The sequence below is a fragment of the Capsella rubella genome, unplaced genomic scaffold (genome assembly GCF_000375325.1).
Source record: "Capsella rubella cultivar Monte Gargano unplaced genomic scaffold, Caprub1_0 scaffold_2, whole genome shotgun sequence".
NCBI lineage: Eukaryota > Viridiplantae > Streptophyta > Magnoliopsida > Brassicales > Brassicaceae > Capsella > Capsella rubella.
In genome coordinates this window covers 2,949,679-2,974,496 of record NW_006238922.1, presented here as the reverse complement: position 1 = coordinate 2,974,496, position 24,818 = coordinate 2,949,679, and the positions used below count along the sequence as shown (strand labels likewise).

Sequence of the window (24,818 nt, the reverse complement as noted above, 5' to 3'; positions counted from 1 at the left end):
ATTCACAGTGTATATTTTGAAGGATTAACCCGTAAAAGATTGAATTAGGATCGGACCCGCGCTACAGCGCGGGAAAAAGTTGCCATTATTTTTTTCGTTTTACTGTAAATGGTATTTTGAAAAAAAAATGGATTGTTAATGTTGTTGTTAGATGTTTTAGTGTTTTTTTTGTGTTAAATGGTGCATGTAAAAAGTAGTTAGATATTGAGGAAGTTGAACAAATATATTGTATTATATAGTACAATTTGACCATTTTGTAATAGTTAAAGATTGAGGAAAGTTAACAAATATATTGTATTATATAGTTTTGGTTTAAAATTAAAGCTTAATCCCTTGAACATGACAATCATTATTGATCTGATTGTGACTTTGTGTTCCTTAAAATAAGTTGCAGAACATATTGCATATTTCGTATACTCACAAACAAATGACCTAAATATAAAAGTTCTTATAACATTTTTTAAGCATTTTGATGGTATATAAGACATTACTTTTTTGATGGTATAGAAAGCATTTTCATTTTAAATGGTTTTATATATGAAGTTTAAATTTTTCTATAGTTTTTGCGCTTTATATGACCAAAGATTAAAATTTGTTTAAGAAGACAAAAATATGTAAGTTATTTAAATATCAAAATGCCAACTTAGAACCAGTATGTTATCGAGTAGCTACAACATGTATGTTTTCGAATCTCGTGTACGTAACAATCTTTAACATGTTACATTATGGAACAATATATTAAGTATCTTATATTCGCTACATTTTAATTTATTTAATACTAATTATGATGTAATATGTCTTTCTTATCATTAAGGTAATCGTAATATTTGATTGCACAATCTTAAAATTATATTAGGAATAGTTGTAAAGGAATATGTAATATATTTCATTTGATTGAATTTTTTTAAAAAAAATTTAATATGAAAGTATAAGATTGATGATAAGGTTTGCTTCTTAACAAATGTGTTATGCTTTATTATCACGTATTTATAAGGATTTTACAAATTGCAAAATTTATATTATAGTTACCTACAATTATGGAACGATACTCAACAGTTATAGAAACAATATAATTTTAAACATTTATTGCCCATAATATCTTTCTGGCAGTATCCAATATACTCGGATTATCCATTCTTAAAATATCCAATTCATGATTTCGGCTTTGTTTTTTTTAATTTAACCCGACCCGATTCCTAAATGTACTTCTCTTTTACTAATATAGAGATGGATTTGAAAGATAAAATAAAGTTGGATCAATACGTTACATTTTGTTTATTATTATATAGTTTTAGTATCCATGCATGTAACGTAAGAGAAAGACCTTAACAGATGTAGCCGATGCATGCTTACTTTATATAACAACAAATGCAAGCTTACGTTACTTTCTTTTATCCTTAAACAACTCTTACGTACGTTAATTATAACCTTGTAGCTTGCGATGTCGATATCTTCAATTTTTGCTTGTCTTTTACAACCCCTTATAAGGACTGATTCATTCGAGGGTCATAGAGATTTATTTAGCCATAGATCATGGACATACGAACACATCACTATAACGTTTAGCCATAGATCATGGAGATACGAACACATCATTATGACGTTTCTTCTTGTTTTCATAAGTTCATAACACTATAGCGTTGTTACTGTGAATTATTTGGTTATTATGGACTTCATGTCTACTAATTTATTCTTCGTTTTTTTTTTTTGTGTTGGATCATGGATGACACAAAAAAAAGCATCTTTCCTAACCAAAAAAAAAAAAGAGAACATAAACTTTATAGGTAAAAAAATTTCATATTAATTTAGCTAGATAAGATTTAATTTTGTATTTTGTTCGAAGAATGATTACATATAACTTAATATAGTTAAAAAAAAAACTAGAGACATGAAAGGTGAAGCAATTCTTGTTTCGATAAATAAGTTTTATGCTTCGAATGAACGAATCACTGATTTTTTTTTTAAATATTGTTATTATTTGTATTTAAAATACCATATTTTCTTTTCATTTGGCATATCCATGCACCTTCAAAATTTACAGCATGTAAACTACACATTCTAAATACTTAGGTTTCTACTGGTAACCATTAGAGAAACAAAAGAAAAAAGAACAAAAAGAATAATACGGAACGAAATAAACAACTTAGGCTTCTAACGAGACTTGTTGAAGGAATAATCCATAAACAATGCATACTGATTGGTCGGTCCTCTCAAAAAAAAAAAATTAGATTACATTATTTGTAGTTATGATTTAACAAAATCAAGCATTAATTATACGTTTTACGTAATAAATATAATACTAACAATGCACCACTATGGTAGAAAACTCTTAAAAATTTGTCCGCTCAAGTGAGAGAATCTCTCTTTGTTTCAAAATCGTACGATACATTTTCAAACATACAACAAAAACGAAAGAACATATATGTACACTTTACTAGTTCATGTACTTTAGAAGACATAGATTACAAAATACTTAAGACTTAACATGTCTAGACTTAAAATTTCCCTTATTAGTAATATACATAGATTATAAAAACACCATAACTAGAAAATCAATAGTCACGTCCATGAAAGGTTCTCTAGAAGACTAGAACCTAAATGATTCTTGTGGCCGGCTTTAGCAAAAAACCCAACTGGTCATTAGGATTTTCAAAGCACAAAAACCTTTCTCTTGTTCTTCTTCTTGATCTATTCTCAATCTTTCTTTCATGAGATTGGCAATAGAATCATCCTTAATGTAATTATTACTATACTCTTCCTCACCTATCACATTCCATACTTCTTCATTTTGTGTTTCTTCAATTTTTACTTCCGGTCTAGCAAGAAACTGTATGAACCAGTTAACTGAATTCTTAGGATACCGTTTGAGATCGTCTTCGTAGTCAACATAGTAAAGACCAAATCTAGCTGAGTAACCAAACTCCCACTCGAAGTTGTCTAGTAAAGACCACACGTAATATCCTCTCACGTCACACCCATCATCTCTGTTACAACATTTTAAAAACATTTCATATGTATATGTAAGGAAAACAAAATAAATATGTTTTAGTAGTTAAACGCAAATTGCCTTTAAAGCTTACACTATAGCTTTGTGAAGTTGTTTAAGATGGTCCTTAAGGTAGCTTATCCTAAATGTATCATTTAGAATATCTTCCCGTGACTTTGAACCATCATCATAGTCACTAATTCCTGTTAAAATAAGTTAGCACATAAAGATTTTAATTAAGAAACAAGAGTTATTTAACTTATTAAGAGAAAAGTAAAAGTTAAAATTTTGCTTATATACATAGAAAAAACTCCTAATGTGTATATTATCTCACCATTCTCTTTTATATAAATGATAGGGTTATTGTATTTATCTTTGATGTAGTTAAGAACTCTTCGTAGACCTTGTGGGAACGAGTGTGTTAAGCCTCGATCTTCCTGTGGGAAACAAATGTTCTTAAAATTTTTATGGAAAGTTTTGTTATATACATATTCAAAAATTTTGGGTTATTTATGATTAAACGTTACATACCCCTGGTCCGATTTCATGGTTACTGTGATTTGTTACTGTATAAAGAAAATAGTTTAGTTACTAGTTTCACCTTAATCAAATCATACAAGACAAGATAAAGATTTGGGTTTTAGGTAACATTCTTACCTCTTTTTTCAAAATGATGATCAGTTCTGAATCGAGATCGACCAGGATCGATTCGAGGAAGATGCACGGTGAAGCGTGCGCTATAATAGTTGATTCCAATGAAGTCCGATGAGTTTATCAACATCTTTGATTGTTCTTGTGTGAAAGAAGGGAGTCTATTCCCTACATGCTTCTTCATAATTTCTGGATAATCTCCGTAAATCACCGGATTTAAATGCCTAATTAAACACAAAACATTCAGAATATAATGAACAAAATGTTTAGTTCCTAAATATATAATACATGAATATAATGAATATAACGTACCAGTCTACTTCTAAGGCAAGGCCACGTTCAACGGCTTCTTTGTCAGTATAAGAAGTGAAGTCGGAAGGCTCAAGCCACCAAGGTGATAACACTATCCCAATCTTATCATCTTGTAAAGTCTGTCCCATGATACAAGTTTAAAGATACAAGATTAAACTATATAATGTATCATCAAAATGTGTATATGTGTAATGTGTAGACTATGTAGTCCATATTCAAATCTATTAATTAATGTGTGTTATAAAGAATGTATAATATACCTTGTTACAATTTCGGAACTCTTGTACTGCTGCTGCATGAGAAAGAAGAAGGTGATGTGATACAATGTAAGGCTCAACGGCCGAGTCACCGGCTTGACATTGGCTATTCACCCATTTTGAGCACCTTCCAACGGCTTTATTGCCTGTCTCATAGCCCGCAACACTTATGACATAAGGCTCGTTGATAGTTGTCCACATCTTAACTTTGTCTCCAAAATTTTCGAAACAAACTCTTGCAAAATTTCGAAAATCTTCTCTGGATAATCAAAAAACAAATAAAAATGCTAGTCATAGTTTCTTTAATTGATGTGCACGTAAATTATATATTGTTATAAGTTTGCTTACATGATTTGAGGGCTTAAGAAACCACCATACTCGTCCTCGAGAGCTTGAGGATGGTCCCAATGATAGAGAGTCACTGAAGGTTGAATGCCTAAATATATAGTTTCCCCCAACAAACCATATAATTAACATAGAATTAAACAAACTTCGATTATATAGTTGATTTAATTGAGATAGTCTTATTAATAAATTACCATTAGCAATTAGCTCGTCTATGAGAGCATTGTAGAACTCTATACCTTCTTTGTTTACTCCATCCTTTACCTTTCCACCTTAAACATATAGCATTAACAATGAATATATACTTGGATAAATACGTTCTTAAGTTAAAAAAAAAAAAAGAATATGTATGTATCATTACACTTACTAGGTACTATTCTGGCCCATGAAATGGAAAATCTAAAAGCGTCCATGTTTAGTTCTTTCATCAATTTGATGTCATCCTGATTTAACAATTTTTTTTGGTCATTTAAACAATTAGGTTAACTATAAGGATCCACAGTAACATACATTACATATTTCTGATACCTTATAACGATGATAGAAATCTGCTGCCACATCTCCATTATGCATATTGGTTCTTTCTGCATTTCAAAATAACTTACTCATGTCACTAAATATAATTACATGAAAATTGTTTTTTTTTTTTTTGGACAACACATGAAAATTGTTTAAAATAGAAAATGGTACCTGGAAATGTGTGGCTGAAGTAATCCCAAATAGTTTCTGATTTTCCACCTTCACTTGTTGCACCTTCACTCTACATAATGGATAATTTGACTAGATAAATTAAAAACATTTTATATAGAAGTTATTATTTATAAACTATTTAATAAGTCTTATTTATATGGAAAAAAAAAACTAAATATATGCCTACATAGTCAAGACAAATGACTTACATTGATTTTAGTTATTATTTTAATACTTTTGTTATTTTAAAAAAAAAACAGAAACTTCACTTATATAGCTTATGGCTTATATCACTATGTTGGAGCTTGGAGCTATCCTATAATCCATCATATTTAAGCATGAAGCTACATGAGTCAACTCCTCCTCCAAAAAAGGAATTGAACTAAGTTCTTAAGGTTTAATCTCTTTTTGAAGATATAGAACTAAGTTCTTAAGGTTTAATCTATATATAAACTTCTATCAAGTACTCGTTAATGCATGTTATAATTGGGATGGTATAGTACCTGAAAGGCTGATATAGCAGTTCCAAAAATGAAATCATCAGGAAAGCTACTTCTATCAAGTACTCGAGGTTCAGGTGGAAGTGAAGTAATCTCCTGTGTAAGCCATGAAGTTACCAAAAGGAGGATGAACAATTGCATCTTCATTGTTTTTTTTTTCTTTCTCTTTTTAGTTGTTGAATTCAAAGATTTTGTATATTTTCTTTCAAAGTGATAAAGAGCTGAATTTATAGACGTTAAAAACTATGTGTGTTGCTTCTTTTTTCCTTAGCAAAAAGACAATACAAACAAACAAACAATGCACTTTACAGTAGTAATATTTTATAAGATAAAATGAAGTAGTCTCGTGAAATGAATGTATATCCTTCTTGTCAAAAAAAAATATTTGCATGTAACTCTTTATCAGGCTAATAAGTTACAACTCTTATCACATGACTGATTTTACAGATTTTGATGAAATCATGGTCCTGAATAAAAATTATATTATATTCTAGATAAGATTGTAATAAGATTAAACTAATGCAAATCAGATATTAGGAAACATACCATAATTTGTAATTTAGTAATATGTGACATTTTTGCTGTTATATCACCATCCAAATTTGAACCTGCAAATATTGTACAAGTTGCTAAAGAACAAAGTGTTGTATATATATTAGGAAAGTATATTATATTCTACAATAAGCATGCTTAACTGTGAATTTTTTTAAAGACTTTTGACCGAAATGATAAGTGAACTTTGGTGACATAGGTGGCCAAATCAATCTTCTCAAACCTCTCCGCATGCACTACCGTACTTCCTGAAACTAGGGTGTTAAAAATCAAAAATATGATTTGTGTGGCAAAGAAAAAAGTGTAGTTTTGTTCAATCAAATTCAGCTTGACATCCCAATTAAATTTAGGTAAACACACCATATTGATGATTTTTTGAATTGAGCTATATAAACTTGTAGATCGCGAAGAAACTTAATCGAGGAGATGGTTTTTTTCTTATTTCTTTCTAACTATTTAAAAGTTGAGAAGTTGTAAAATTGTAGGAGAGTTGCATAACACTTACCTGGATGTTGGAAATTAGAGCAGTACGGTTCGAAAATATTAGAAAGGAAGAAGCATATTGTTTTAGATCGGATTTGTAACCCTAATCTTGAAAAGATTGAAAGGGTTTCGTTTGGGAAAGAAAACATAATGAAAGCTTTATCTTAAGATTGTTTATGTCTGGTATGTGGGTATGAAACAGTAGTAGTAGTCTGAAACGATTGAAGAAGAGATGAAGAGAACAATAGAGCAGATATCAATGCGATGTATGAACTTCTATTGATAGATCAATTCGTAGATGTGTTCTTTTATAGGTACTATTTCTAACGAGTTGACGTGGCAAGCACTAGAGTCTGACATTTAACATATATAGAATTACATTTAGAGAAATTTTCTCAACTAGCACTGAAACAAGTATAATGGACAATTATAGCACACAGTCCACACATTTGCAAGAATAACAATAATTAAGATAATTACAATGTTTTTAGTTACTTTTAAGATTTTTTTTTTTTTTTTTTAGGTTGAATATTTTACATTTAGGATACGGTTTTTTAGGGGTACGGTTTATTGTTTAGAATTTAAGAATTAATTTTGAAAGTTGCATAATTTCAAACTTAATTGAATTAGTTTGATTCTACATGTCTTATATTGGTGTTGTTAAAAAATAGTATAACAAAGTTTTAACCCATTTTGATAAGATTCGAACTCATCCCGTTATACAATCCATCACACAACCCGTCATACATGCCGTGTATAAATTTTATTTCTAAAACAAACAAAATTTTTAATAATTGATTCTATAGGTATTTCGCATAACAACTTATAATCATTTGGAAATCAAGAGTATATCTCATTCAACAAGACCTATGTGTGAGGAGAGACAACCCTCATTCAGAAAATATTGATAATATAATTTAAATATTAAAATATTTTATAACTTTTATAAGTTTTAATTTGCTCAAATAAAAAACCAGATTTAACAGAATAAAACTTTTAAATTTGGAAAAATCAAGTTTTTTATTCATTTGTAGTTGGAAGTATATATATTAGTCCTCTTTGCTTTAGAAAATATACTTACTGTAAAATGAAACGAGTATTTGAGTGTTTTTGATAACTATGTCAATTTTGTATGAAAAAAATATCCAATTTCAGTTATATATTATTATCATTAAATACATTACTAATGCATCATTATATCAATATAATTATAAAAGAATGTAATACATAAACTATATATTATATCATTGCAAAGATATACATTAATTACTTTGTTTTTGTCTGGATTTGAAAGATAAAATAAAGTTGGACGAACAAGCGTTACATTTTTGCTTATGGGGCCGATTGGTAACGGCTGTTACTTGTGCCTGTAGAAACTGGGACTGTAAAGACTTTCGCTGTATATTATTATACAAAAAGATACAATGTTTTGAGTATCCATGCATGTATAAGCAAGAGATCATAATAACGTTGACAGATGTAGCAACAAATGCAATCTTACGTTACTTTCTTTTTTCCTTAAACAACTCTTACGTTACTTGTCTTGAAACTTGAAATGTCGCTATCTAAAATGTTTTCTTGTTTCTTATTACAACCTCTTATAAGGACTGATGCATGATTCGAGGGTCGAAGATTGAGGAGATACGAACACATCGCTATAACGTTTTCTCTAGGTTCTAGAACACTTTAACGTTCGTCTTGCAAATATCACAATAGAACCACTTTATCCAAATCACGTTCTTGGTGCATTGCTATTTTTGTCTACTAGTTCATCTTGTTGCTAAAGTATTATTCTTTTTCTTTGTGTTGGTTGACACTTGACAGTCTCTAGCTAGTGCTTTTGAAAGCATCTTTTACCTCAACATGCACATAGGATTTTGAAACCAACTCTGTGTTTTCGATGAATTCAAGAAAAGAATCGATAGACTTATCTATTCAAACATTTGCCAAATAATATATAGAAAATCTGAAAAAATATATAAAAAGATAAGAACGTAACCTTTGTAGGATGAAGCAATTCTTGTTTAAGTAACTCGAATTTTTTTTTGTATTTTCATTGCCATATTTTCTTTTTAGCATAGATCATATCAACTGAACACTTTTTTTTTGAATAATCAAAAATATTCTCGGCCAAAGCCCATACATCCCCCCGATCCCAAAACCAGAACATGTTATATGATTTCGTATCAAGCGCTACTCGAGCCGACGACGTTTGAGTTTTTGCCAAAGATTTTTACCAATTGAACTATTAGCACTTGGTTAAACTGAACACTTTTAAGTATTTTCATGAACTTTTTGACTGAATAATCCCTAAACAATGCATATTAATTGGTCAATCTCTTGAGGAGAACTTTGTAGAATCATTAACGTCTACAATGGCACATGATAATCCCTATTCAATGTCGACACAATTTTCAATGCTTTACAACATCTCCATTTTACTACCGGTGGAAAAACTATGAAACTGTGGTGTCTCAGTCTTCAAGAAACTAGCGAGTTTGGTTTATTTGCCTTATGCCTAGATTCATGTCCACAATCTCTTGCCTTTTTCTTCAAGAAACTAGCAAATTTGCCATTCAAGATAAATCAAAATGCATTTTCTTATATAAAGAGATATCATCAACCTTGACTTACAAGATTCATCAGAAGAACAAGAACATTTTCCAAAACACAAAAATACATATGACACATGAGAGACTAAACTTCAACAATGTTCTCACTTTGGTTAAGTTCAACCATCTTCTTCTTGTTTTTCCTCTGCAAAGTGTAGAAGTAAAATCCTAAAGCAAAAACTATTCCTATCAGAGCACCAATTCTATGCCAACTAAACTCATCATCCATAAAATCAAATGCCAACACAACAATCAAAGCCATAAGTGGTGAAGCACACATATGAACAATATTGCTAAAAACACCCGAAACATAAAACACCAAACCTACCAGCCCGACCGCCCAAACCTGCCACGACAAAGCCAACCCGACCAAACTCAAAACGTAATATGTTTCCCCTTTCTTAAACCTCTTGCTATCGCCTTTTAACTCCTTATACTCACCACTTACAAGCAAACCCACAAGACAAACAAGTGAGGCCACAAAAGAGACACATATTTGCATCTCTAAGACCATTCTAAACACTTTCTTGTTACCATATCTCTTTGTCTTCACCAACAGTTTCTCGAAACCGACTTGTGCTAAACAGAGAGTTAACGCGAAAGCAACCGAAGCAGAGAACGTTAACCAAGCTTGGATGGTGTAGATATATTCCCTTACAGAAGGCTCTCCTGCAAATTGAGGACTACCAAAAGAATAGCTCACAAGAGTGAGAAGTATCGATATGATGATCCATCTAGTAAACTTGAAACGGTTTATGATAGCCGTGAAAATCAAGGTAAAGATCAATTGGGACGCGGAAATCAGCAAGAAGAAGCCATAGTTTGAGTATAGCTTCCCTAGTGCGTACAACTTGCTGTGACCAGCAACAAGAACACCAAGGGAGAAGTAAAGCAAGATGAGACGTAAAGAGATGAAACGAGTATTGTTGGTTTCTTGGTTTGGTTTTGGTGAAGGGAAAATGAAAAAGATAGGGATGAGGATTGGGAACGCAGCGTTTTGGATCAGAGCTTGCATCCATGTTCCTTTGTATTGTTGATCTTTGTTATAATCTCCTCGACGGTCTTGAATATAGAAGAAGTTCAAGAGAAGGATAACAAGACAATCTCCTAGTAACACTAAGAACATACATAACGCAACACCGACCCACCATTTCTTTTGCTTTAGCTGCAACAATCTTCTTGGACTCAAGATTTGGTCTGGTTCTTGATTCTGAACATGTTCTGGTTTTGGTGAAACAAAATTTATAATAATCAGATTTTTTTCTTCTCTCAAGAACAAAAACAAGTGAACAGAAGTAAGAAGTTAAGACAGTGAAGTTACCATGAGTTGTTGTCTGTTTGGAAGCTTCGGTCATCTCCATGAGTCTTCTTTGGTCTTTCTTTGAAGATTTTAAAAATTGGTTATGTAAATTTCATTTTCTATGTATGGATATATATTATTCTTGAGAATGGTTGGCGAGAGATACGCGTTAAGCAATTGATGAGATCCTATAGCTAGTTTCCATCTTGGCGGCGTTAAATTCATGTGATCATCTTTTGGCACTTGAAAACGACTCATCAGTAATGGACACTGGTCCCGGACAACTAGTCCGTGTCGACATAGTCATAGATAAACACAGTTGTTAAGGCAATAAGGCATACTTGGTTAGGCCAAATTACATAGGCTTATCTGACTTATAATGTTGGATTTGTGACTAGGCATTCCAATAATTCTATAATCATTAGATGTTATAAAGTATTCCCTAGAAACATAAATATCTTTACCTCCTTAACAAAAAACATATATAGAAAATATATATCTAGAATATGGTAAAATAATCTAAATTTATACAATGGAAAATTGTAGATGATTTGTAATTTAGAGGCTATATTAAGTTAGGAAGTTGTTCCAAGTTAAAAATTAAAATCAAAGTAATGAAATTCATATTTTCTAGAATTATTTATCACATGTTTGAACACTTTCTCCATCATATTTAATATAATAATTTAAAGTTTATTCTCTTAATTACGATCAACTTTATCAATGTCTAGTGGAGTAATATAGACTTACAAATGCTCATTGACATAGTATTGTTAAAAGAGAAATACATTAAAATAAATCAAAACAATTTACAAATATATATAACACACTTTTTAGATCTATACAACAAGTTTTGGAATTGGACATATGAGATTATGGAGAACAAGAACAAATTTTGAAATACAAACATACAATTGAAATGATAGACTAAACTTCAACATTGTTCTCACTTTGGTTAAGTTCCACCATCTTCTTCTTGTTTCTCTTGTGCAGCGTGTAGAAATAAGATCCTAAGGCCACAACTATTGCTATCAAAGTCCCAATTCTATTCCAACTAAAATCATCATCGAGAAAATCAAATGCCAACACCACAAACAAAGCCACTAGTGGTGAAGTACACATATGAACAACATCGCCAAACACACCCGAAACATAGAGCACCAAACCTATCAACCCGACTGACCAAACCTGCCACGACAAAGCCAACCCTATCAAACTCAAAACGTAATACGTTTCTCCTTTCTTAAACCTCTTACTATCGCCTTTAAGTTCGTTAAACTCGCCACTCGCAAACAAACCCACGAGACAAACAACCGAAGCGACCAAAGAGACACATATTTGCATCTCTAAGACCATCCTAAACACTTTCTTGTTACCATATCTCTTTGTCTTCACCAATACTTTCTCGAACCCGAGTTGGATGAAACAGAGAGATAACGCAAAGGCAACTGAAGCAGCAAAAGTTAACCAAGCTTGGATGTCGTAGGATTCTTCGTCTTCCTTAGGCTCTCCTGCAAAATTAGGACCACCGAAAACATAAATACAAATGGTGCCAGCTATGGACAAGATGATCCATCTTGTGAACTTGAAACGGTTAATAAAGGCTGAGAAAAACGCGGTAAAGAGCAACTGGGTCGCGGAAATGAGCGTGAAGATGCCATAGTTTGCGTATAACTTCCCAAGTGCAAACAGTTTGCTGTGAGCAGCAACAAGAACACCAACAACAAAGTATAACACGATGAGACGAAAAGAGAGGAAACTTGTATTGTTGGTTTCTTGGTTACGTTTTGGTGAAGGGAAAATGAAAAAGAGAGGGATGAGGATTGGAAACGCAGCGTTTTGGACAAGAGATTGCAACCATGTTCCTTTGTATTGTTGATCTTGGCCACTTTCTCCTCGACGGTCTTGAACATAGAAGAAGTTCAAGAGAAGCATGACGAGGATGTCTCCGAGCAAGACTAAGAAAAGACACAACAAAACAGAGATCCACCATTTCTTTTGACTTAGCTGCAACGATCTTCTTGGACTCAAGATTTGGTCTGGTTCTGGATTTGCTGATTCGTCTTTTGTTGTATGTTTGGAAACTTCGGTCGTCATCTCCTTCGTGAGTATTTTTTTGCTTCTGGTCTCTTTCAATCTCTGAAGATAAGAAAATGTGTAAGTTTCATTCTCTATAGATTGTTGTTATATAATGATTGTGCGCGTTAAACAAAACAATGACTAGTTCCATATTGGCGGCGATATAATTTTTTTTTTTTCGATGATTAAATAAATATATATATATAGACTTGTACGTAATCATGTGATCCTCTTTGACAGATAAGATTTGTGTACTTTGAAAATGACTTACCAGTTTGGGGACATAAATACACAACTTTGTACTTTTTACCATGCTATTAACGGAAAGCTGTTGTTTTTAGTATATATTAGGTTAATTCAAACGTAATGCGAGGTTTCTTTAATTTTTGATTTGTAAATATGATTCGATTTGATTATATAACATTATCGTACTTAATATTAAAATTGTATTGATTTTTTAAAAAAATTTTTTGTAAAATAATCGCAAATTATTCATGAAGCTAGTAATTGTATTTAAATGTGTAAATTCAAAAAAAAAATGTGTAAGAATTACGTGGGTAGTCAATGGAAAGCAGTTTGGATGTTGAAAATTATCCTAACAATTATTTGTTTTTATTTACAAAACGTTACTTAATTAACTAACTTAGTTTTAGATTCTCAATAATTAATTTTAAATCAAACTTCATTTGACAAATAATTGATGATGTGACACTTAACATAACATAAAAAAAAATGTGTCATTTTGTTTCTCAATAACGAAACAACATGTACACACGAAGGTTTTCTTATCTCTGTCAACGAACATAGACGAAATTAAGAAACATATTTTTTTTTTCCTACTCTTAATTTAATTATGTTCTTAAAAAAAAAAAAAAAAAAGTAAGCTTCCAAGTGATTGCTGAAAAATTCGGACACAAAAGACTTTCAAACTTAAGTTACCTTTAACGTCTCATTACAACAAAGAACAAGTTGTAGTTGAGTGTCAACGGTCAAGTCTTATGCTGAAGTTTGAATTTTCAACGGGACTCTTTTAATTATTAAGGGGAAAACAACGGCTCACACGGTTAGATGGATATGCTTCAAACCACTAAAAAAGGAGAAGCTAGCTAGATTTAAATAATTTCCCAAGCTTTTAAATTAAATTAATAGTGAAATATTAAAATTAATTGGTCTCTCAAACTTGTTTTCTTAATTGACTTTCAGGATTACATTTAAGTATATTATTATTTGAATCCCTCTTTTTTAAAAAATAATAATATTAAATTGATTAATCAACCAAATTTAGCCACATTTCCATTTGTAGCTAAATATCTTTTACATTTCTATGATGAAAGAGATGCTGGGACGGATGTATAACCAAAGATGTGTGGCACGTGCCATATGCCAAAAACAATTTTGGAGATGTATAACTCGGTGGCATAGCCACTAACTAGCTTTATAACTACGTTGGTAATTCGTGTAGACACGACTTAATCACGCATTCACGCTAACCATTCGTCAATATATCGTAGCCACAGTTAACTACGTGGTCCATTATCGCTATATTTTAACCATGATATAACCATGTTGGGACGTGGTGGCTATATTTTAACTACGAACTAACCACATTTAGTTTAGCCACAGATTTTCGTAGTAGAAAGAAAACTATAATACGTTTTCTTTTTACTAGTAATCCTCATTTTCGACACTCCTATGATGTAATGTATAATTTGGTGACACAACCTCGAACTAACCACATTGAACTTTCGTGTCTAGCATGTAGCCATGAATTGGCTATGCTTGTTTGTCGTCACTATATAGCTACACATGAAATATGGCTAGTAGTTTCTTTGCCATGAATATATATATATATATATATATATATATATGACTATTTCGTGACTATAGCCAAAGAATACCCACTCAAAAGCCATGTTTTGTGTTGAAGTATTTTTGGTGGCTATTTCGTGGCATTTACATGGGTATACGTATATTTTATTCATAAACCGTCGAGTCGAAAACGTAGCTTTACTTTTTTTTTACTAGTATATATGGAGCTTTGAAATTGTGTAGCCTGGGCTAAGGAGTTTGAACACCATGCACCATGATCGTTGGTGACAGTACGATCTGCAAACCGTCGATGAGTATGACCATTGAGAAGGGTATATATGCACTTGGAAACTCCACAAAAGGTACTTTGTACGAGTCAGCTTTGTGACATAGGTGACATTCACAGTATATGAAGATTATCAAGGCTCTGATAACATATGGCGATTTGAATATCAATTGTAATAACTCTCATCTAAAAGACTACAAGTTTTCATCAAGATACGTAATTAGTAGACATGCTAGAGATTTGGTAATTGCGATTAAGACATTAAGACATATAGTTTACATAGATTTTGACTGAAGAATTTGGCTTCATACGTAAGAGTAAATTTTATGTAGCTAATAAATTAGAAAAAAGAAATTTATGATACAACGACTAAGCTAATTAGAGAGAGTATGATATATTAGTGGTGGGGAGGCCAACGGATGCCTTCTCTCCGGCAAGGAAATGGCGCCGGAAGAGCTATGTGCGACGGCAGCTTTTCTCCCGGCATCATCACCGACACATCTGACGTACTTACCGGAACCTGTTGCCATTTTACACGCTTTGGTTATGTCAAAATACTTTATTATATTAAAGTGGCCGCCGAAAAAGAAAAAATAACAAACAAACAAAAAGGGTTTGGAAAAAATATTTTAATAACTAAGTTAAGGAAAGACTAAAAATTTGAAGGTATTTTATGTTATTAAAATTTTCAGAGTTTTCTATACATATGAAAACTCCAATTCTTTTTTGAGAAAGTAAGATCATATGTACAACAAATTAGACTCTACAATACCATAGAAATAAGGTTTCAAAGAAAATAAAAATGTTATGCCGAAGTCGCTATGGCGAAAGTTTCCAACGATGGCTTCAATCTCGCATTTAACTATGTTTTAGAGCTCTATATAATCTCTCTTCAATTCTTTTAAGAAAATGTTGCATTTGATATAAAAACGTTTTTTTTTTATTTTGAATATAATTTAACATTAGATTCAAAAATAAATGTTATAAAAGAAATAAAGCACAAAAAAAAATAGAAATAGTGGTGTGTTTTACCATAGAATTTTTTTGAGCATGTTTCTGAAACTGAGCAGAGCCATCGTAAAGAGAAGAATGATCAGACCTGAAGAAATGTTCGAGGATTGCCAATATGATGAACATTAAAATCAATATTGCAGTCGCCACAAACCCAAACGAAATCGCATTCATCGATGAGCCTGAAGCATCCTTGGTTTTGTATATGTTCCATGTTCTTATCGATTTTTCTGACCTTGACTCGTTCATCTTCAACTCTCGGCTTGTTTTGCTCTTATGTTAGGAGACAGAGAGTCAGAGATCAAGATTGAAACATAAAACAGAAAAATCTAAGTTACGATACTTTAAAGTAGGACAGAACATATAGAAGAATGTAAACACGCAAAGCACACTTTGTAGTTTGTATATGCTGATATTTATTGTGGTTAGTTGTGTTTACTGTTTATGTTATACATACGCATATAGACATGTTTATAAGCTTTTTATATCCTAGACAACCAAATTGTTTATCCTAAAAACGTAAATATGAGAATACTTTTTCGTGTATGATTAAGATAAATAGTGTGGTATCATATAAATCTAAAAAAAATTAATATGATATTTAAAAGAATATGTCTAAAATCTAATGTTATTTTAATAAAAACACTCGCGAACAATATTCCAACTTATTTATGATTTTTGCAGTGTTATTTAATTTCTAAGAAAAATATTAGCGGTAAATATTCTAACGTATTTATGATTATTATTAGATGCATTTTTAACATAGGGTACAATTTGGTTATCTCGAACATCGTTTCTATATGTAAAAGAATATTAGAAATACTAACAAGACTTTGTGTGATAACTGATAATAGTACCTAGGGATTAGGTTCAGAGGAGACATAATCTTTGGTCCCTGGATCCTATGATCTCCTCATTGTATTAATAAAGAGTTAAAGTGATAACTTCACTCATATAATTTATTTTTACCCTATAAGTATATATTCTTTTACTTTCTTCCTTTAATTCTTCAACTAGTCTATTACACCAAGTCGAAAAACAAAATTACAAAATTTCTGTTATACTTTTTTTCTTTTGTTGATAAAGATTTATTCTCGTCTTGATCAAAATTAGTGGTCGAACAGGAATTTGGAACTATCAAAGGATCGCTTAGTAACCAAGAAATTTTTGATGCGGTGTGTGAAGTGAAGACGAACCATTGGGTTATTACCAAAGTTGTGCAGCCCAAACACGATAATTCTATAAGACCGATGAGTAGTCACACCATTAAACCAACCATTGTGATCCTAAATAATTTAGTTAGTCTTGGCGTAAAGGTCTCGTGAATACTTTTCGTAGGTGCACAAATTTGGGAAACATGACAAAATGTAAAGACAAAGCTAATATTATACTCTCCCTTTACATCTTTTCATACTTTCTTTTCAATTAATTAAAAAAAAAAATTCCATGCTTATATAGTTCTTAAAAATATAAAATATTCTCCATTCTTTGTGCTTACTTTTTTATTTATTTTGTCTTTGTTTTCATGTACTTTTAAATTAGTGGGTATATGTTTGTCGGTTTTTATGTACACAAGAAGCAAACAGATTAGAATAATGTATAATTAAAGTTAAAATTAAACATACTATTAAGAATAATAATTGTGGTTGATGGGTCCTTCGTGTCATGAGAAAGATACAACAAAAAGAACCATTGGTCATTGGTTAATATTAGTGTTTTTATAACCAGACAAAAACATATGTACAACCTTTACTTTGTTGTGTTATTTACTGTTCATATCATACATTTCATACTCCCTCTGTTTCATTATAAGTGATGTTTAAGGTTTTGACACACTAAATAATAAACATATATAATTTACCTATTTTCCATAAAAATATTATTAACTAATATAAATTCAGCCAATAAGAAAATATGATGTAAAATATAATTGGTCAAAAAATATTAAATACATTAAATTTTTGTATAGAAAATTGAAAACATTACTTATATTGAGACAAAAAAATTTGGCTAAAACCTCACTTATAATGAAACAGATGGAATATTAGTTACGTAACTTAGGGATCTGAGCAATGATGAATAACTTTTGCTGTTATGTCTTTATGAATTGAGTTCTGATCTTTAAGAAAAAAAAAAGAATTGAGTTCGGATTTGAAATAAGTAAATATCGTGTGCATGCTTTCATTACCTTATGGGTAATATTAACCACGACCCTTCGGTTCGTTTATTTCGGTTCTTTGTTTAGTTTCAAAATTCTTAAGTGGAACGAACCGAAATTAATTTTGGTTTGGTTATTTCGGTTTTTCGGTTCATTTGGTTTTAAATTTTCAAAATCAACTTGATTTTAAAAAAAACAAAATCAGATTTTTGCAGTTATTTGGGAATAATTTTGGGTTCTTTTTAGTTGTTAGTTTTATTTCAAATATTTCGATCATTTCGGGTTCAGTTAATTCAGGTAGTTCAGTTATTTTAAATTTCAGTACAGTTTTTACTCTACTGTACACTGTAGTATGTTTTCACTCTACTGTACACTGTAGTATGTTTTTACTCTACTGTACACTGTTTTTTGCATGTATGTATATAAAAATCAATATGCCTAGCGAATCACGATCATATAATAGTGTTTATTTACTTCCAAATCTTAATGGTGTTGTCGAAGCTACCAGACGCAATTATTCCCCTTGAAGGCGAGTCCGCGAGAGCTGAGATGCGGTCTTCATGAGTCGGTAGATAGTTGCCTGTGTTTTCAACCCACTTCCATAGCTTCAACGACTGTCATTAGATTTGCTACCAAAGTTAGATGCCTTGTAATAACAAAAAACTAAATTTTTGAGCTTTGATAATCGCATGGTCAGAAACATAGAGTTCACGTATGATTCGATCAGATATATAATGCGATGAATCGTGTAAAACTTAGAGAAATCATTTACCTTGTAGCTACCGACGATCAAGTAATCGGGAACTCTAGGGTGAAAAACACAAGAGAAGAACTTGTCTCCATAATCGGATCTTAACTCGCAGATTCTCTTTTTTGTGCCTAATGTCTAAAGAGATGCGTGCACCCTTCTTTCCTTATCTGCTTGGAAAGTCTAAAGAGATGAAAAACAGATTTCAATGGTGGAGAATGGTAAGAGAAAGTTGTGAAGCTTGCCTTCAAAGTATGAGAAAAGGAATATGTATCGGTGTTCCAGTAGTGGATTACACCGCTGCTATCACAAGAGCAAAACATCTCTGTTTTCTTAGGATGAAAGTCAAGGGACTTCACAGGAGCTGTATGACCAGCCACTGTTCGTAGGCAGTAGTAACCATGCTGCACAGGTTCATTTTAATTAGTCTCAAAAGAATTTTTGAATGCAAAAGAAAATACAAGACATAGATATTTACCTTAGAAGCATCCCAGATTTTTATAGTTTCGTCTAATGATGATGTTGCAAGTAGAGTTGAATTAGATTGGAAGCGAACATCAGTAATGATATCAGCATGTACATCAGGAGTGGTCTCAGCGTGACCTGTTTCCATGTTCCAGATGAACACCTATCGACAATAAGAAATAAGCATCTACTTTATCTGCTCTTTAACAAACAAGATCTTAGTTACCTAGATGATTTGTGGTCGTTATGGTCATTGCGAGTTTGTAAACAAATGAAAGAAGTATCTATGTTCCTTTTTGACAGGAAGTGACCTTACCATGGTTCGGTACGGAACAAACCTCTCTGAAATTGAAGCCTTAGACAAAAAAAACGGACTGTGATTACTAGATAGATACCCAATAATACTTTTTGAGGTTTAGGCAGCATGCTCAGCAGTGTTCTATCTATAGTGTCAAGTATCTTACCTTTACCACCTCGAACTGTAGTAAATTCCACATCTCCAAACTGTTCCATGTTAACCAAAAAAACCAACAATTACCCAGTAATCAAAACAAAACCATGATGTGTATTCAGACTGGCGTGTGATCCTTGCTTGACAGCTGTTGAAGTAGGTGTGGCAGTGGTCGTAAAGATAACCTTAGGATACGGCGGTTGCAAGTCCTTTAGAAGGACGAACCCTGATGGAGCTACCTTCACTGGTTCGTATCTGCTTTTCTCCATGAACTTTATATACTTCTCTTGTGCAGGGACTACCCGTGCCGGGTTGAACAGAATCTCAAACATTGCTTCTGCCTCAGCCTTCTTCTCCTCCGTTGCTGCGCTATCAGCCTGCCAGTACATGGATAATCTATCGTAAGTCTAATTATGACCAAGACTCAAGACAGATACACTTGATAACATAAGACAGAGCAGATGGAGATTGGTGATCTTGTATTGGCGTTTAGATGATGTCAATAGTTTAATTACATATAACGGCATAGTGTCTCTGTTACCTTCTCAATTGATGACTTGCCTATTTTAGTGACAATCTTCTGCTCTGCTTCATTCTTGTTCTTATTCCTAGATTTAGTGGCCTTCACTGCCGTTGAGAGCAGGGCAGTTGGTAATTTGGCAGTGATGTTGGAAGTAAAAACCGTAGTTCGTTTTGGATACTCAAACAAAGATGGTCTTGCGAGCGACATGAATTCAAACTTTGGGAATTTGAGATCATAGTTCAAACCGATGAATGCGGTTGGTGAGAACGCCAAGCATATGAAGTAAATAAGCGGGTACCAATACCAAAACTGGCTGAAGATTGCAAGGCCAATGACCGCAGTGACTTTGTCATGTTTTGTCGTAGAGAGAAGCCGTATTGTCACATTCCTTCCACCAGCATCAAGAATACCTGAAGCCAAAATTGCTCCCGTATTGCTCATTTCATCTGTAAGCCGATCGAGTAAAATCTTTTCAAGTTGGTGCCTGCAAGAAAGAGGTCAAAGTTAAGTCTACCAGAGATATCACTCTCAAAATAATACAAAAGGTTACAGAACATAGGTTTAACTTTGGTGTACCACAGAGATATAAGACTGAGAAATTTCAAAAGTAGAATTTTATCTGCATGTTATTGCTGAATAGATGAGAGCTCACTAACCTAAATGCTCCAACGCGAGAATCACTTGCTTCACTAATTTGGACCATCACCATGGCCATGGAAACCAGAGCACCTTGACGAACAAAGTCGACGACATCTGATGTAAGTGGCTCCAGCAAGGATATCGCCTCACTCAGGCCAGTTCCTGCACAAGATATGCCTACGGCAAGAGCTGCGCCATAGCGGACATGCGGATTGTATGACTGGGAAAGCAGGGATACAATACGGGGAGTCTACAGTTAAAATATTCAAGCAGCCTATTATGAGTAGTGTGAGAACAAGCTCCCTAAAGGCACTAGAGAAATGGTGTATATAGAGTCCACATGTTATTGCGACAAAGGGGATATAGAGTGACCTGCTCTGGATCAGAGTATAAGACGAATCCAAGTGCGAGAACAGCAGTCCTCCTGACATCGTCACAGACATCAGAGACAGCAAAGTGCAGAAGTTGACGCATGGCTTTGTTGTTTGCAGTTCCTCTGTAAGCCAATGCCAGTGAGTACATTCCACCACAACGAATTATAGGATCACGATCTCTAGTCATCTTCTCAATCAAAGGATCTGCTCCTTCTTCTCTACCATATACTGTGAGAGCTGTTCCTAGAGCCAGTCCCCTACAAAAACAAAATTTAACTTATTGAAACAATTTATGAACTTGCCAGAAATATCCCCAGACTCGAAATTACCTTATTATCTTCTCATGCTGGGTGTTGTGAGCATAAGCGAGCATCTCACTTGCTTTATCTGTTGCAGTTCCAACAAATAATAGACCCATGCTGATGCCGGCAGCTTCACCAGCAATTGCACTGTCAGTGTAGAGCACTTTTTTTATGTCTTCATATATGTATTCATCAGCTGTCCCAAAAGATGCCAAACCAAGACCTAAACAAGCTCCATGTTGAATAACCTGCATCAATATTTCCAGGTAAAAATTAATGCTCTAAGAAAAATACAATCTTCTGGTGATATAACAAAAAGACTATCTTTGAAGAGAGATAGGGTAACCTCAACACTAGTACTACGTAGGCTATCACGAAGAAATTGCCTAATTCCCTCGCCATGGTTGACATGAATAATCCCTAGGGCATATAAAGCACCACCTTCAGAATAAGGACTCCCGCCACCACCTGCTCCTCCTTGAGGCAAATAGGGAGCCATCACTGACCTACTTTGTTGTAGATGACCTCTATGAATAACACCTAATCCCGCTACAGCACTAAACTTAGCCCAGTTGGTGGCCCAACTTACCGAGACCTACCAATCCACAAATGAATGGAAATAGAAGAAGATTATATACTATTCTGCACCGTAAATGTTGAAACAAGTAACAAACTGATAGGCAAAGTAATAATTTTACCAACTTCTCCTTGTAAAATGTATCCCTTGCTGTTCCAGCATGCATTATCGCATAACCGTATATTGAAGCATCGTCGTGTAATTGACTTAGCCATTGACTGTACAACGAGTCAATCGACTGTTCATTTGTCTCCAGCAGGAACAACAGGTCTGATCTACAGACAAACAAATGGCCATCGCTGAAGCATGTTACTATCTGGAAGAAATGACTTAAGAAAAAGAATATCCTATCAAGATATCAAAATCTAGAAGGGAAATTCACTGCCTCACTTGTTATGTGTGTAAAGAAACTGGAGGGTCAACTGCATTGATGTCTCTCCAGATAAAATCCCCTTAACCTTTGTTAACCTCTCAGCGTAAATAGTATCCGCAGGATCTGTTTCATCTGTCATCTGGAGATCCCCTTCAAAGTTCTCCCTCTGAGCGGTAGAGGTTTCAGCAGCTTGAACTGCTACTACAGGAAGGGTCTTGGGCGTTGGAAGGCTGTCTCTAACACTCATGAGAAATCCATTGTGCTCGTTCTCTACAAGATCAAAAGCGATTTGCAATGCAAGTAAAGCATCATTTTTGTCCTCTGAACGAAGAAGTTTCTCCAATATGCTTGCAACACCATGTGGTTCATCCAAGAACATAAGGCATTGACAAATACTCGAATAATCAGGAGAAGCCAGCTTCCAGACATTAACAAGTAATCGAAAAACCTGCAACAATCAAGATTAAGTAAAATCACCAAAAATATATTTTTGAGGATATAACACGAGAAATACAAGAGGCTTTTGAGTTACAGATAAATACATAGAGGATGCAAGATACAATATGGGACTACATGACCATAATATTTGCTCGGCAAGATAAAAGTAGATGGATGCTATCAATAGTATCATAAACATATTCTATCTATTGAAATGAAGATATGTAGCCACCAGACTCATCTTATGTCTATAGTCTCTGCGGTTGATATAAGAGTGAGAAACATTGATGCAGTAAGATAAACTTCCCTGAACATCTTCGCTCTTTATTATAGCTTCTTCCAACTTATCCAATCTCCGGCATTCTATAGCAATTCCCATGGCTTGTTGATACTTTCCATCACTGATACATCTGTCAAATAGATAACCATGTAAGGACTTAACAACTAAGAACTAAGAAGACAGGAAAAAAAAAAATCGGGCGTCTCATACTTTTCCATCATTTTTTCAACAATAGCCTCCAATCTGTGATCAATGTCTACCGTCTCATACTCATTTAACTCATCTGCCTTCAGTCTGAGACTAGCATACTCATCTATTGCTTTGGCTGAAAAAAAAAAACATAAGCGTCTGATCAGTAAAACTTTCAACATTAAATATTTATCAATTGTCAAGTATTAACATATCTCTACATAATTTCTTCTTGGAGCACAATCTTATTGGTTAAAAGAAAGATGAATATTCAGGTCTTGCTTATTCGTAAATCAGTTTGGTATGGTCTTTGACTTATATGAGTAGTACAGTCATAGCTAAAGTCTACTGTCACAGATTTAGAGAACAAACATGACATAGCAACAAGCTTCACAAGCCTTACCTAGGAGAGTATGAAAATAATCAGACTCATCCAGCACATCAAACAAAGATCCAGCTTTAAGGGCATAGGCCAATGAATCGTTTAGCTCACCCAAGTAATAGAAAACCTGATACAAGATTTAACAATCATCATGAATGAAAAATCTCATAACTCAGATTAATAGAATGTCAAGCCCTGAACTTTCTACTAATCTCAACTAACATTTAAGTTAAAGAAACAAGCTAAGCTATACCTTAGAGATTAGCAATGCAGCAAGCTGTCTTAGATGCAGATCGAATTTTTCATCTTCATATAAGGACTCACTACAACAACAAAAAATAATGTCTATCAGTCATCCATGTAATTAAGACATTAAACTCATAGTACTAAAAAAGTATAGCCACAAGCATAGTTACCATGTTCAGGAAGAACTCTGTGACATAGAACAAATCTACACAAGAAACTCTCTAAATATAGTAACTCCAAACCAAATCGCTCCGTTCTTTACTAAAACCATCTAATCTACACTGACGCAACTCTCCATGACTAACTTTACACCCTAAATCAAGGACCAAAACACCTCAAAACTTCCAAAATCCAACAAGATTTTTTCCGGGAATTCGCAGAAGGAAGAACAAGAAAGCCTCAAAGAAGGAGAGAAAATACAAGATTGGGAGATGATCGGAGATCTCCGGCCAAAACTGATGAACCAATCTGTTGAGAAGTAAGAGCGCTTGAAGTTTCAACGAAGGATGTGTTTCTTTGAGCATTGCAATTACACTACTCGCCGAACTAATCATCGCCGTTTCCATTTTCCGACGAAGAACCCTAATCGGAATCGGAATTTCAAAACCCTAATCGGAACCAATCGTCGACGATTCTCTCGTCTCTATCTAACGGATTTGTAAAAAAAGAGTTTGAAAGAGAGAGAGAGAGGGAAACGAAATGTCAAGTAATTAAGCAATTGCCCCTATTAAAATATATATATTTATACGTTTATCGCTAACATTCTGTATATTACGTTTTGGTACCTCTATTTTTCAATT

The 24,818-nt window shown here is 33.2% G+C and overlaps 4 protein-coding genes, 1 long non-coding RNA gene and 1 pseudogene across 6 annotated transcripts; all 6 read right to left on the bottom strand.

Moving 5' to 3' along the window:
* Nucleotides 1–2,350: 2,350 nt before the first annotated feature.
* LOC17896591 lies at nucleotides 2,351–7,036 on the bottom strand (annotated as a pseudogene).
* Nucleotides 7,037–9,358: 2,322 nt separating this feature from the next.
* Nucleotides 9,359–10,980, bottom strand: LOC17894752 (probable purine permease 23). The gene is made up of 2 exons (XM_006302294.2): nucleotides 10,710–10,980; nucleotides 9,359–10,609 (listed from the first exon to the last, which is right to left on the bottom strand). Exons 1-2 carry the CDS (start codon nucleotides 10,747–10,749, stop codon nucleotides 9,474–9,476), a joined length of 1,176 nt encoding a protein of 391 aa, XP_006302356.2. The 5' UTR covers nucleotides 10,750–10,980; the 3' UTR covers nucleotides 9,359–9,473.
* A 497-nt stretch (nucleotides 10,981–11,477) lies between these two features.
* LOC17894495 (probable purine permease 18) lies at nucleotides 11,478–12,856 on the bottom strand. Its single transcript, XM_006302311.2, has one exon. The coding sequence runs from the start codon at nucleotides 12,783–12,785 to the stop codon at nucleotides 11,616–11,618; it is 1,170 nt and encodes a 389-aa protein (XP_006302373.1). The 5' UTR covers nucleotides 12,786–12,856; the 3' UTR covers nucleotides 11,478–11,615.
* A 2,323-nt stretch (nucleotides 12,857–15,179) lies between these two features.
* On the bottom strand, nucleotides 15,180–16,122 carry LOC17896616. Of its 2 annotated transcripts, none has more exons than XM_006302953.2 (2): nucleotides 15,895–16,122; nucleotides 15,180–15,382 (listed from the first exon to the last, which is right to left on the bottom strand). In XM_006302953.2, exons 1-2 carry the CDS (start codon nucleotides 16,120–16,122, stop codon nucleotides 15,260–15,262), a joined length of 351 nt encoding a protein of 116 aa, XP_006303015.1. In that variant the 3' UTR covers nucleotides 15,180–15,259. The 2 variants fall into 2 exon arrangements, with proteins under 2 accessions (XP_006303015.1, XP_023644141.1); XM_023788373.1 differs by having other exon boundaries at nucleotides 15,325–15,382; nucleotides 15,962–16,122.
* A 2,192-nt stretch (nucleotides 16,123–18,314) lies between these two features.
* On the bottom strand, nucleotides 18,315–18,933 carry LOC17895452. The gene is made up of 2 exons (XR_002835129.1): nucleotides 18,804–18,933; nucleotides 18,315–18,645 (listed from the first exon to the last, which is right to left on the bottom strand). It is a non-coding gene; the product is annotated as an uncharacterized LOC17895452 (long non-coding RNA).
* A 92-nt stretch (nucleotides 18,934–19,025) lies between these two features.
* LOC17894715 (26S proteasome non-ATPase regulatory subunit 1 homolog B) lies at nucleotides 19,026–24,690 on the bottom strand. The gene is made up of 15 exons (XM_006301192.2): nucleotides 24,439–24,690; nucleotides 24,026–24,095; nucleotides 23,794–23,899; nucleotides 23,412–23,526; nucleotides 23,154–23,331; nucleotides 22,501–22,931; nucleotides 22,232–22,385; nucleotides 21,880–22,128; nucleotides 21,561–21,781; nucleotides 21,230–21,488; nucleotides 20,875–21,107; nucleotides 20,237–20,702; nucleotides 19,709–20,072; nucleotides 19,258–19,407; nucleotides 19,026–19,183 (listed from the first exon to the last, which is right to left on the bottom strand). The coding sequence occupies exons 1-13, from the start codon at nucleotides 24,582–24,584 to the stop codon at nucleotides 19,779–19,781; spliced, it is 2,922 nt and encodes a 973-aa protein (XP_006301254.1). The 5' UTR covers nucleotides 24,585–24,690; the 3' UTR covers nucleotides 19,026–19,183; nucleotides 19,258–19,407; nucleotides 19,709–19,778.
* Between the last annotated feature and the right edge of the window lie 128 nt (nucleotides 24,691–24,818).